Here is a 14,073-nt window from a genome sequence, read left to right on the forward strand (position 1 = left end):
AGGGAAATACAAAAAAAACATCAGAAAACTTTCAACGGTGGGTTTAAGAGACAGAAAACTGTTGGGATTCAGAAGATATAGAAACTTTTATACATGTGCCAAAGATACAAAGCAGTGCTAATTTATACTCTGCCTGTACTCGTCCACTTTGAGCACTACCGGAGGGTTTATGACTGATATTATTTTGACATAAACATGAAGGAATTATCTTTTTTGGCACTGTGCTCTGCTGTACTTTTATCATTCAGATGTTTTACAGTAAAAAAGCTTTCAGTTTTGAAAAAGTGGCTCTGAAAGGCTGCACTCTTTCCTACATTACCGAAAACAAACGTGTGAATGACACAGTTGTCTTTTCTTATCATGGAAGTCATAAAGTTTGATACGGGGTGGTGCTATGAGAAAGTACATTGAGGTCACTTCAGTCATAGTTGTTTATCTCTTTAGGAGCATGAATGCGTTTTCTTTGCAATCTGCACATATTTTGATATTGTGAAAATGTTGGCTGTTGTGATGGTCGAGGAAAAGTCGGAAGGGGAACCAAAATGCGTGAGGATCATCTGCCTGGGTCATTGATTACTTAGAGCCTTGTTAAGCAACAATATGCAACTATTTACCGTTAAACTAAGAGCTTCAGAATCATTTTAATGATATGCTGAATTGTAATAGGGAGAGTGCCGCCTTTTCTATTCCCATTGAGCACACCAAGTGCCTGTTTTGTTCAATGTAAGTTTAAACACAAAGTAGCAACGTGCTAAATGTTGTGTGTTAGAAGGTTAGCTAGTGCTTCTTTTCCATGTAACTGCATTTCAGTGCATCGAGAACTCAAAACTCACCTGGAAGAAACTATCAATCCTTTCAGCTCTTTAACACTGTTGGTGCACTTTAGCCTCTTGTGGTTAAAGAGAGTATCAACATTTAGAAAAATGAGCCTGAAAAGTTGACGTGCAAAAAGTCACTTTTTCTGGGATACCAGATTTTGTTTTTGTCCCTCAGGGCTTCAGAACAGATCTATGTCTCTGGTCAGATTTCCCTGATAGCTGCAGTTTGTGTCTTTTTTTTTTTCACGTGTTTTGGATCAAATTATTTTGGGGGGAAAAAAACATCTTAGAAAACAAAGTTCATTAGTCATCGTTGTGTGAGAAAGTTTGTTGTGTAGAGAAAGAGAACAAGCTGCTGCACATCTGAAGGAGTGCCGGACCTGTTCTGTCTGCTGCCGTTTGCTAACCACCTGTCTGTGTGTGTGTGTGTGTGTGTGTGTGTGTGTGTGTGTGTGTGTGTGTGTTTGTGTGTGTACATACTGAAGCATATGTGTGTAGAAGTCTTCATACAGGCCGATTATTTGTAATTTCTGGTGTCTTTGTGCATATTTTTGATTATTTTTGAATTGTGTGAGCTGAGCATTCAACTTTGAATTTGACGCACACATCTTCAGTAGCAGAGCTCTCCGGATGGTTTCAGATGAGTAAACTGTTTTACTTCACTGTTAACTGACTTGACTGTTCCGACCCTTAAGACCCAACCAACCATCAAAATGCGACTGATGAATAAAACATAAAAACACGGCCGTGAAATCTGAAGCAAAGTGTGTCAGCAAAATTCAGCAAGAACAGACTGGTGTAGATTTGTTCGGTGGTAAAACACTGAAGTGATTCGAAAACAAAAAACAGTGAGATTAAAGTGTGTGTTTAGACAGGATGACAAATCTGTGAGAGTGAGGTTAAATAACACAACGCTTGTATAGATCAAAGGGAGAGGTAAAGAGCGATGCTAGTTAATAGTTTCACTGCTACATAACTTAACGAGCTTTTGTGTAGTTGTTCCAGTTGTCATGTCAGATGAGAATCTGAAGCCTGTAAGTCTTAATGTTTATGTTACACTTGAGTAAACTGTATGCAGGCCGAGGACATTATGTTCTGTAATCCTAAACTGGTGGTGTTTTCTGTCCTTGAAGTACCCGCATGGGTACGCAGTGGTGCTGATGTTGTTTGATCCCTCATTCTGCTTTTTGGCACCTGATTTCAAAGTATCTGAATCCTAGAAAGAATTCTCCAAAGTGACGTCTGGGAACGTATGACACACATTAAGTCACAGGAGCCCGTAGTCACTTATGAATAAACCACAATAATATCTTTATTTGGTACGGGTCAATAAATACGAAGCATACATTTTATGCTTAACTTTATAGATTAGATTAGATTATAGATTTTTAGTTAATTGTATCGCATGACAAAAACAACGTGTTTCTTTGGTCCATTATCACACAAAAACTTTTACTCAACAAATAAATCACGGTAGAAGCTTGTTTTCTTATTCAGGCTCCAAGATGATGGAAAACAACACGTATATGTTCCCTGCAGGGTTTTGCAGCAATAATGACGCTATAGCTGATGTGATTCACATTCCTGCAGACAGATGAGGATGGTTATCCAAACGTGTAGCACATGTATGTCACTAAAGAGGAGGCGTGTCATATCATGTGGAGGGGTGAGGCAGCACTCGAGGCTATGAAACATAAGCCTGACAATTACATTATAATGGATTTACACCAATCGACAGTTGGTGGCTTAAACACGACAAGAAACGTGACCTTTAAGTCGAGATGTCAACACATCAACACTTTTAATAGCCGTGTGATTGACTGGGGATCAGTCCAGGGCATACGTCACCTCTCGCCCAATGACAGCTGGCATCAGCCCCCCGCTACCCAGAGCAGAACAAGCGGTGTAGGTAATGAATGGATGGATTTATTTTTCTATTATATCGCCTTTTCTCTCAGGCCACTATTACAACTAATGTTACATTTTTGGTCCTGTTAGCGGTAAGGTTAAAAAGGGACTTACGGTTTGCAGCCGTGCTAGCGTCTCTCTGAGGCTGTTCTCAGCTGCAGCAGCACTTGATAAATGTTTGACAAATAACAACAATACTAACAGTCTATATAAATGCTTCCCTTTGCTAGCTTACCATGTTAGCCTGCTAAGATTGGTTTTGTTCTTTGATTCTTTGTTATCTAGATAGTAAGTAGAGAGTCTTGAGTTTTGGACGGTTGAATGGACAAAATAAGTTATTTGCAGAGTCACTTTGGTCCCTTGGATATTCAAATTAAGATTTCCCCACTAAATGACAACCGAATAATCGTGAAAATAATCAGCAGATTAATTGATAATGAAAATAATTGTTAGTTGCAGCCTTAGACCGAACAAAATTTCATTCATAGTTGCAGAGATGCAGGATTGAAGTCACTCCTTCAGCATGGATAAAAAACAAAACAAAAGACACAGCTGATAACATCATTATAATCTGCAGCTGACAGTCATTATGCACACGGCCAACAGAAGCTATAAAATGTATTATTACTGTGACCTAATGAGTGGAGCAAGATGCTAATGCTGCCAGGGTTAAGGGTTAAAATCTCTGTGCAGCAAATAATTACCAACACAGCTGGAATGACACAGTGGAGAGGTATCAGGTGGGCGTTTCAGAGAGCAAATCTCAGCTGGGAATGGCTTAGTCTTTTATTATGTTTAGAATTAGTTGTAGCACACTCATACTGTACACAAAGGCTGGCCTGTGCACCAGGTTTAATCGTGTTATGGATCGCTGATACAGGGACTAAAGGGCTGTCACAACATGTCCAGACCTGAGAGAAAAGGTTTAATCCCCTCTCTGGTCTTATTGTCTTGTGACTCTGCCTTGCATGTTTCACAGCACACGTAATGATATATAAAAAATCATCTTACCTGTGTCTGGGTCCTTGGCGTAAACGACAGCGACGGGTGTCCTGACGGTCGTATTGTCAAACACGGTGACCTCATAGTGGCTGGAGGAGAAGCGAGGCGGGTTGTCGTTCATGTCCTGGACCATCAGCAGGATGTCTGCCTGACATGACCGCCCCCCGCCATCCGTCGCCTTCGCAACCAGGTTGTACTCGACCTCCCTCTCTCGGTCCAGCACAGCCAGAGTGAACAGCTCACCTGGGGACAGATGGACAATACTCAAGTTAGGAGAAGTTTGTCACCTGGGTTGTGATTTATTTTATCCCTCTAATGAGCTTAGCATGCATGTGTTAGCTTGTTATCATGTTAACCACTGGATGTTAATGATATGTTTTGAACAGCATTTTGCATCCCTACCATGATAACATAAGCTAACCTTTATTCTAGTATAATGGCTTGTTACAGGCCAACATGTAGGATGTCAGGTTCAGCATGCTAACCATGAGAACATTTGCAGCTTATCTTTACTTTAGTATATCAGCTTATTAGCATGCTACGAGCCAACATAAAGGACTTTTGATTAAGCATTTATCATGATATCTTTAGCATCTTATCATTACTTAAGTAGCCTATATTAGCATATAAGCATGCTAGAGGCAAATGGTAAGGATGCTAGCTTAAGCAGTTTAAATGGGATAACATTAGCATCTCATGCCAACCATGCAATGTAAGCTATAGTATTACGTTTGTTAGCATGTCACATTTCAACATTTAAGATGTCAGATTCAGCATCTTAATTATGAGAACATTAGCATCTTATCTTTACTCAAGTATTAGCTTATAAGCATGCTACATACCAAGATTGGATTAAGCATTTTTATCATGATATGATTAGCATCTTATCTTTACTATGGTATATTAGCTTATAAGCATGCTACAAGCAAACAGTAAGAATGTTAGCTTAAGCAGTTTAACTGGGATAACATTAGCATCTCATCCTAACCACGCAGTGTAGTAGTTTGTTAGCATGTTACAATGCAACATTTAAGATGGCAGGTTTAGCATGTTAATAATGATAATGCTAGCATCTTACCGTATCATAAATAGTCTAAATAAAACAATTTCCATCTTTATGTCCTGACAGTAAGCACATAAATGTGAACCATTGACTAGCAGCAAACTGTCCTGACAGCTCTGAAGAAGCTAGGCTATTAGCCATCTTTGCCATATCCTTTTAATATGACACTGCTCTTTAAGGAAAAAAGGGCACTATTTGTAGACAGCTAAGAGGCTAGAGTAGTAACATGTCTCTTGAATAAACTTTGTTTTAACTTCTAGTCTGGTTAGAGGCCAAGCACCAGGATTACTATGACTAGCACTAGCATGATTCTGTCTGAAACATCTGAGCAGTTACCTCACCAGCTACAGAGGCACAGTGCCAACTAGCCTTGTGAATCATAACCAAAAGGAGGGCATGAAGGTAAACTTTGCAGTGCCTATTCCACGCTTGTCAATATTCTTGAATTACGCTTAAAGCGGTTATAAATGTATCGTTTACTTTGTTCCCAGCTTTTAAGTGTTTCACCGTTGGAACCTTTTGGTGGCTCTTAATGAAAAGTTAGACATTGTAACTCTATGAGATTCGTCCTTTGGGATCCAGTACTTGTCAAGAAATTTCAATCTGCACTAATGTGTCTGGCTTGCCACGTGATTAAAATTCTCACAACCTCTCTGTCTGATATCTTAAGGGCAATCTGGTGGCACTGAAGACACAAGAGAAAGATGTTATGACAGAAATTAAGTGTGATGGATGCCATTGGTGCCCCTGGAAATGGGAAAAAGGGACTGACAATAGAGATGTTTTTGTCTCTAGCAGCAGAGAGCCCTCTGAGCACCTGATGGTATCACAAACTCCAACACTCACACTTAAAAGGATCACTCATGTTTTGACCCAAAACAGACACCATCATACCTGTCCTCTGGTCGAGATGGAACTTGTCTGAGTCTGGACCGTGGAGGGTGTAGGAGATCTGGCCATTAGCTCCCACGTCTGGATCTGAAGCCGACACCTTCAGCACAAACATGCTGGAGGGCGAGTTTTCCATCACCGCCTCTGTGTACACCAGCTGCAACAGGAGGATAATAATAATAATCAGGCCTCCATTTGCATAGCACTCATCCCAGTCAATCTGCTGAGTGCTGGATAAATAAAATGACACAGCGACTTGGCTCCAGTAATGAGGAGAAAACGGTGATTTAAGCATTTTGAACACTTGTCAGAATGTATTATTGGAAGTATTTTGTCTTTACATCTAGGGTTACTTTCAAGTTTTTAAGAGAGCTTGATTTTAGTATTGACCGATATCAATTCGAGTGGCTAAAACAGATACATATTATTGGAGGAAAATCAACTCTGCTGTTTTTTATTATCCCACTTGATTTTACCTGAAACCAGCTAATTTTTTGGGGGCTAATTGTGGTGTCGGATGGGATCGGATTGGTGCATTGACAGGAATACTTCCTGATACCACATTTTAGGCAGTATCAGAGGATCAGAGGCCTGTACAGATACTGGTGTTGGAATCTGAACACCTCTATATGCTAGAAAACAGATTTGGGTTGGAAGTCTGAACAAGGCGCACGTCTGTCTGCATGACACTGAATCTTGAATGAATGAATGTGTGATGGTGAAGTGTGAGAAAGGCCCATGCCTGTCAAAAAAAGCTTTGACAGTCTATAAAGGTAAAACAAATCCAACAAACTAATGCTTACTGACAGAATGTAATCATATTCAATTATTGATACTCAAGTGATTTTCAATACAGCAATCGATCTGTGGCTTAAATTATTAACCACAGCGTGTGCAGCCAAGTTTGTAGTGGTTCGGTAAAAAGCAAACTCTGTTCACACTAAAAATAATGACAACAGTGCTACTTTCCTTACGTGGAGTGTCAAGACTGTCCTGACTGACGTGTTTGGGTTGGGTGTGGAGGCTGCAGAATAAGATATGAATGGAAAAGGAAGGTTTGGTGGTTCCATATTCAGCTCTGTTACTGCAGCTGTGAGAACATGAAGGTTTATGGTTCTGTTAACACCCAATAACATAAATATTTAATTGAAATAGTAAAGTTTTTATAATACAGGTTTTGTGGAGGTTGTGCAAGATTTGATGGCAGTCTTTAAATGTTTCAATTTTTCACACTAAAACCAGTGTGTCCTTCATTTGTCTCTATTTAACACTCCCGGTGTAATGCAAGTCTTTATTAGTGAAGGGTTTAGGAGTTACCTGTGAAGCAGGTAAGTTGCAATATTACTTATAAAGGCAGAGAAACAATTCAAGTACAATTAAATCATAGCAGCCAAGAAGGATACTTTGCAAATCATCTCCACGGTTGGACGTTCAGTTCATTTTTGTTGGATCAGTACATTGATGAAAATGATCTGTATCTAATGGGTGAGATAACTTCCCCACCTGTTCACATAGAGGACTGTTGTCATTGAGGTCCAGCACGTGGACGTCCACAGTCACAGGAGCCTCAAACTTCCCGTCGGTGGCCGTGACTCTGAGCGTGTATCTGTCTTTGGTCTCTCTGTCCAGAGGTTCCTTCAGGATCAAACCCCACTGACCCTCGTCCTCCTGGATGATGGCAAACTGGCCCAGGGCGTCTCCGTCTGCATGTGTGATGAAGGATTTCACTTGTTAATCAATACATAGTTTCTTTTACAGCAACATTTACAGTTTACGTAAACAATGGGTTTTCCTGTGCTGCACTGTTTATCGTTCACATAAAAGAAAATGAATTTGCGGCAGATGTAACACCTGTATTGGAAATACATAACCATAAACAAAGTCTGAGTTTCTCATTGGTTGTGCTGAATGTTTGTTGTTTGCTTCTTTCTATCATTACCGGGTCTCCCTGAAATTATTTTCCCTTCTCAGTAATTTCAGGTTTTCAGTGTTGTAATTTAATGCAGCACCATCTTTGATATTGAGTTCTGATGTTGTGTTATTCCTTATGAATAATTCAATAATTTCTTTTTGCCATCTCAAATTTCTCTTATTTTTGTGTTGTGGGAAGATTTTCCAACATAAGGATGAAGTACCTGTACTTTAATGTTTTCTTACAAACTTTTATCTTTGAGATGAAAACCGTTCTCTGACTAGACAGCTGACACTGACTGCTGAGTATCACCATCAGTCTGTGTGTTACAGCAGATTGCATCACAGTCAGGGAACCACCGATCTGACAGGTGACACGTCCTGATGGAGACGTTAGAGGAGGCTGTCCTGTTCACTGAACAAACGCTTCAACCTCGAGAAAAGAAACAGCTGCCAGAAGTTGCCCCACAGGTCTTGTGACTGAAGTGTTGAGGTGAGATGTTGGTTTTCTTTGGCAGGGACTCTAATTGAGTTGCGCTGTACATAAACAGCCTGCAGCACTATGAGAGGAAGGTGACATAACTTAAATGCATGGAAGCCAATTTTATTGAAAGCTTAAATGATGGAGGAGGATGTCGGATGTATTTCTAAATGAAAATAACAAAAATGAGTTTTTTTACAATCTGCATGATTATGCAGTAGCTTATACATTACCAGACTTGCAGAGGTATTTGTTTGGCAAAATGTCAAAGACAGGAAAAGGTCATTTATTACAAATTCAAGAGGGGAAAAACAAATCCAAAGAGTTTCCTGTTTCGTAGAGTTAAAAACTGTCTTTTAAGTTTGTTTGTTTACATAGCTTGAGGAGGAGTTTGGTGGCGAGTGAAAGGGAGTCCAGACTTCAGTATTTCTAAGATCCGAGCTGCAGCCCCGTTGAAATCCATTGAAAATGACAGTAATCATTTTGCCTTTTGAGGAAGCTCTGACGTAAACAGACACTCCTGAGTAAGTAAAATCCTCCCATCAGTCATACTGATGGTGGGTAACTTTAATATCCAGTGTTTGTTTTCTTTTTGACAGGCCCGAGTCAGCATCAGCCAAACCCAAACGTTTACAAATAATCCCAATGCAAATCTTCCTCTGTTACACTTTCCAAACACAATGTTGTGACAGCAAGCTCCTCGAACGGTCTGCAGCCTTAACTATCTGGAGGACAATTGAGGATTTGCATAAATTTGAGGCTTTGTTTTTGTTTGTAGCTGCAGGGCATTGCGGTTGGTATTCCTTTCTTGCCGGCTTGTCACCCGTCTCTTCTCTGTGATTAATCTGTGGCTGAATAACATTTTATCGCAGCTCAGTTGCGGGCGATTAAAAGAGATTTTATTTCACCTCATTAATGTTCACCCTACAGTAGAGCAAATTGTCAATGCCACAGTAATGCAGGCGAAAAACACACACAAACACTCACTTTCACACAAAATATGACCACAAGTGAGTATATGAGTGACATGTGCACCAAAAGGGGAGCAACACATAGCCATTAGAGAGGCTAAAATCTGGGAACACAGACACATACACATTAAGACATACTCACCTGTGATATAACACGTCACCAGGCGGTTCTCCAGTGACACATCAGCATCTCTGGTGGTCATGGAGACAAGGACTTCCCCTGGACTGCTGTTCTCCTCCACAGAGCCGTGGTAAACTTCATCAGAGAACTTTGGCGGGTTGTCATTCTCATCTGTCACCGTCACCTCCACCATGACGCTAGACGACAGCTTGACGTCGCCACCATGGTCTGTGGCGACCACGTTGAACCTGTAAACTCTGGTTGACTCGCAGTCTGTCGCCTGTTCAGTGGTGATCCAACCGCTCTCTCCATCGATGGAGAATACCTTAGGGATGTCTAATGTGGTGTCATCAGGTAGAGACTCCAAGCTGTAGGTCACGAGACCATTGGTGTCTGTGTCCGGGTCGTTAGCGGTCACCTGTGGGTCACATTCGATTTTTATTACAAATTGAAGCATTTTAAATAGTGATGTTCTGATACCAGCTATTTCCTTCCCAACACCTGAACTTCAAATCAGCCAACCCTGTATCAGAACAACTCTGAATACATTTATTTATCTCACCTGAATAACAGTGGTTCCAGCAGGCATGTTCTCAGCCAGGAAGGCCCTGTATGGGTTTGCATCAAACACCGGCTGGTTATCGTTCACATCTTGGACCTGGATGCTGACAGAAACCAGCGATGCAACATCAGTTCCATTGTGGTTCCCCTGAGCGATTACATCAATCTGATACCATTTAGTCTTTTCGTGGTCGATGGTCTTCTGCAACAGCAACGTTCCGCTTTCTTTGTCCAAACTGAACACTTTGTCTTTGTTACTCTCCACAGTGTTCCCGTTCACCAGGCTGTAAATAACGGGCATGTTGGAGTCCGCCTTCACAGAGCCTATCTCTGTTCCTATGGGGACATCCTCTGCAGCTGAGAAGGTATAGAGAGGCTCTGAGAACTTCGGGAGAGGAACCTCAGGGGGAACCACTTTGACCTGAACCGGGACTGTGGAGTTATAGAAAGGAAGGCTGCCATCACGAGCTTTGACCTTGAAGTTGAAGATCTTGTTCTCCATGCCAACGAGACTCTCTTTGACACTCACAACTCCGGTGAAAGGGTTGATCTCGATGATGTCTTCGGTTGCCTCTTCAGCTTCATCTACCATGTAGGTGACATCTGCATTTTTGCCATCATCTGCATCATAAGCCATGATTTGAATGACAGGGGAGCCTTTATTTACAGTCGACTGAATTGAAACCTGGTATTCTGTCGCTTTGAACTGAGGAACATTGTCGTTCTCATCTGTGAGAATAATCTTGACCGTGCAAAAGGCCACTTTTCCACCGCCATCTTTAGCCATCACTTTGATAGCTATGACTCTCTGCGCGGGGCTTTCTCTGTCCAGTGGTTGTGTCGTTATAATCTGCCCATCATTGTCGATTGCAAACTTCTCATCAGCAAGTCTGTTTATGATGGTGTAATCAACACTGCCGTATGGACCATCATCAGGGTCGATGGCCGCCAATCGGATTACACGAGTTCCTGCCTCAGCATTTTCAGCCAGCTCTGCTTCATAGATGTTCTGCTTGAAGTAGGGACTATGTCTGTTGCTGTTTATCATATCAATATTGACTGGTGCTGTTTTCTGAAACACTCCGTCAGATACCGCCACCGTCAGGTTATAGTATGGATCCAGATTCCTCTTACACACATTTGAAAAAGAGATGATTCCTGAGGATTCGTTGATGTTGAAGTACCTGCCTTCATTCCCTGAGAGGATTTTGTACTTGAGGTTATTCAGGTCTCCGGTGTCGGGATCTGAAGCTTGGATTTTGATGACTATGTGGCCACACTTTGCCGTTTCATCCAGGGTGGCTTCATACTGGGAGCTAACAAAGTCTGGCGGGTTGTCATTGACATCAGTGATGTTTATAAAGACATAAGCTTCACTGCTTAGAGGGACAGTGCCATTGTCTGTAACTCTGACTTTCAAATTAAAATGTTTTGTGGTTTCATGATCAAGCACCTGTTTAGTGACAATCAACCCACTATGAGGATCTATCTCAAAGAAATCTGTCTCATTTGTCTCTGTTCGTACCACCTGGAAAGTAAGATCCTTATTTCTGCCAGAGTCCCTATCAGCGGCAGTAACTTGGATCACAGTGGTGCCAATTGGGAGTCCCTCAGCAATGTCCACAGAGTATGTTAGTTTTGAGAAAACTGGTGCATTGTCATTCACATCCTCTACCTCAATTTCAATGGAGGCCTCAGAGAAAGCTCCAGTTACAGAGTCAGTTGCTCTAACTGTCAACACATGCATGGTTTGGCTCTCGTAGTCGAGGGGGTTTGTGACAGTCAAGACACCAGTTTTGAAATCAATGTGAAAGTGTTTTGTAGCATTTTCCTCTTCGAGGTTGTAGATGAGCCGATAGCCCTCTGGATTTCTTGCCTGGACGTGTAAGATGGTAGTGAAAGGGGGGACATTTTCAGGGACTTTCAAGGGATAAAGAAGAGTCTGGAATACTGGATTGGTTTGATTCCTCACTTGAATGCTGAGCTCTGCTGCTGTAGTGTGACTTGGCTCACCCTCGTCCAAAGCCAAGACAGTCAACACATACTTACTCAAAGCTTCAAAATCAAGAGGTCTTTTAAGGGATACATCCCCTACGTCAGGGTCTATCCTGAAGAGGTCATAGTCCTCCTCCAATGAGTACATGATGGATCCATTCTCTCCCAGATCTCTGTCGATGGCTGTTGCTTGATACAAAACATCTCCTGGATCAGAGGTTTCAGAAATCATCATTGAAAAAGGCAAGTTTAGAAACTGTGGAGAGTTGTCATTGACATCATCCACGAAAACCTTGACCTGGGTTGTAGCTGTCCTAGGTGGTGTTCTCATGTCTTGTACCTTTACCACTATGCCATAAACATCTTGTTCCTCTCGGTCAAAGGGAATACCTGTTGTTTCAAGGACACCCGATGTTTGGGAAACTGCAAACTTCCCAATCGGATTTAGCACAGAATATATAAGTGGCTCATTTAAGTAACAGCCTGTGGCTTTGAGTGCTGCCAAAGTCTTGACTGTCTTTAGGTTTTCTGTTACACTTGCTGAATACACATTCTGCTCAAATCCGAGATCGCTGGCTGTAAGGTTTGTCACGTTTACTGTAACGGTAGCCGAGTCTTTGTAGAGGCCATCAGAGGCTTTGACAAGCAGTTGGTAAAGTGGCCTAAATTCAGAAACATTGCTCACGGTGATGACTCCAGTATTGGGGTGAATTGAAAAGGCATTGTGAAGATTCCCCTCGGCGATGCTGTATGAGACTGCGGAGTCGGAGTCATGGGCCATAACACGCACAACCTCTGTATCTCTGACAGCTGGGAAGATGATGGATGGCTCGTACACTGGGGTGATGAATTGTGGTGGGCAGTCATTCAGGTCCAGGACACGAACAATGACCTTGGCAGGCTCTGCTGCATATAGTGATGGCTCCCCTGAGTCCTTAACCTGAACACTAAAGCGATACTCGGCTTTGGCTTCAAAGTCAACTGGTGCAATTAAAGAGATGGTGCCCATACTTGAGTCTATCTTGAAGACTTTCAGGGCCTCCGGTTCAAGGATCTCATACACCAGTAGAGAATTTGAATCTTTGTCTGAATCTAAAGCCTGGATGACCAGAGGGGTGTTTCTTTCTCCCATGACCATGCTGTTGACGTGAGCAGACTCGCTTATTTGCCCAAGGTACTCCATCTGGTTAAAAGCAGGGGCATTGTCGTTCTCGTCAATCACATAGATATGAACAACAGTCTTGGACGTGGCTCCAGCATTGGTGGAAGCTGTCACTTTGAGCTTGTAAGAGGCTAAGTTCTCAAAATCAAGGTGCTTTTGGATTGAAATCAACCCAGTGTAGGGGTTGATAAGAAATGTCCCATTTGGGTTGCCACTTTCTATACCATAATGCACTGCAGCAGGGCTGGAGGCCAAGATGGTGACCACTGGAGTTCCAAGGGTGCTTAATTCACTGATCTCTGTTAGATATTCATCAGAGGGGAAGGCAGGTGGTGTGTGGTCGGAGATCCGAATGTGGACGTGGACGGAGCAGAGGTCACTGCGCTGAGGGAAGCCCTGGTCTGTGGCTTTAACTGTCAAGTGGAACTGGTCCTGAGGCTGGATGTCCAAAGGTTTAGACACGCTGATGGAGCCGAGCTCTGGATCAATGGAGAAGATGTTGTCGATATTTCCTGTAGGGAGAAAGTAGGGTTAGGGATATTAATTTGTATAATGTTTTTCACAAATGTACCCTAACCCTCCTTGTTTTAGGTATAAACCCTGTGTCATAGTCTATAACTGAAACCTTGCTGCTAATGCTACTCTTAAGTGCTGAATGTTGGAGTCCACTCCTTCATTTTATTTCACATCCTGCACACGTTTAACAAGGTTTCATTAGAATACATATAGTGAACAATGTCGCTGCTTTTTGACAAATTAACCTTTACAGTTAGTAAGCTTTAGATGATCTTGGGGAGTATTTGTAACCTTTTGAAAGGGCCAGGCTGTATAAAGGTGACTGATATACCAGAGTGGTATTGATATCCTCATCTTGCTCTCAAAAAGAGAAAGAAAACGTTTTTCCCTTACAAAAAATATTGCACTGATAATAGTGTCAGATTACTTCTCTGGGTTTTAGTAATAACTGTTGGCTCATTTTTTATAAAACTACTGACATTTGTGATTCTTCTGCGGGGGAAAGCAAGCAAAACCTTGGAACAGTTATATTTATATTACCCTATTGGCCATTTTTTTCCTCTAAATTCAGGAGGGGAAAAAGTCTTTAAATTGAATCTGAGCAGTAGAAGTTGTTAAGGTGGATGCTCTTTGCTGTTTAAAATACACTGAGCAGGCATAATGTGTCCCACTG

At 41.8% G+C, this 14,073-nt stretch overlaps 1 protein-coding gene across 1 annotated transcript in view; it reads right to left on the minus strand.

The window, feature by feature from the left end:
• Positions 1–14,073, minus strand: part of fat2 (FAT atypical cadherin 2) — a 91,386-nt gene that overhangs the window by 47,327 nt on the left and 29,986 nt on the right. Inside the window, exons 10-14 of the mRNA XM_069669604.1 lie at positions 9,729–13,396; positions 9,188–9,584; positions 7,186–7,385; positions 5,686–5,839; positions 3,738–3,971 (exon numbers count right to left, since the gene is read on the minus strand). Of these exons, the coding sequence (XP_069525705.1) occupies positions 3,738–3,971; positions 5,686–5,839; positions 7,186–7,385; positions 9,188–9,584; positions 9,729–13,396 (4,653 nt within the window). The remainder of the gene's footprint in view (positions 1–3,737; positions 3,972–5,685; positions 5,840–7,185; positions 7,386–9,187; positions 9,585–9,728; positions 13,397–14,073) is intronic.

This window comes from Semicossyphus pulcher, unplaced genomic scaffold, assembly GCF_022749685.1.
Source record: "Semicossyphus pulcher isolate SPU_LCO1_2020_fin unplaced genomic scaffold, fSemPul1.0.p SCAF_2, whole genome shotgun sequence".
Lineage (NCBI taxonomy): Eukaryota > Metazoa > Chordata > Actinopteri > Labriformes > Labridae > Semicossyphus > Semicossyphus pulcher.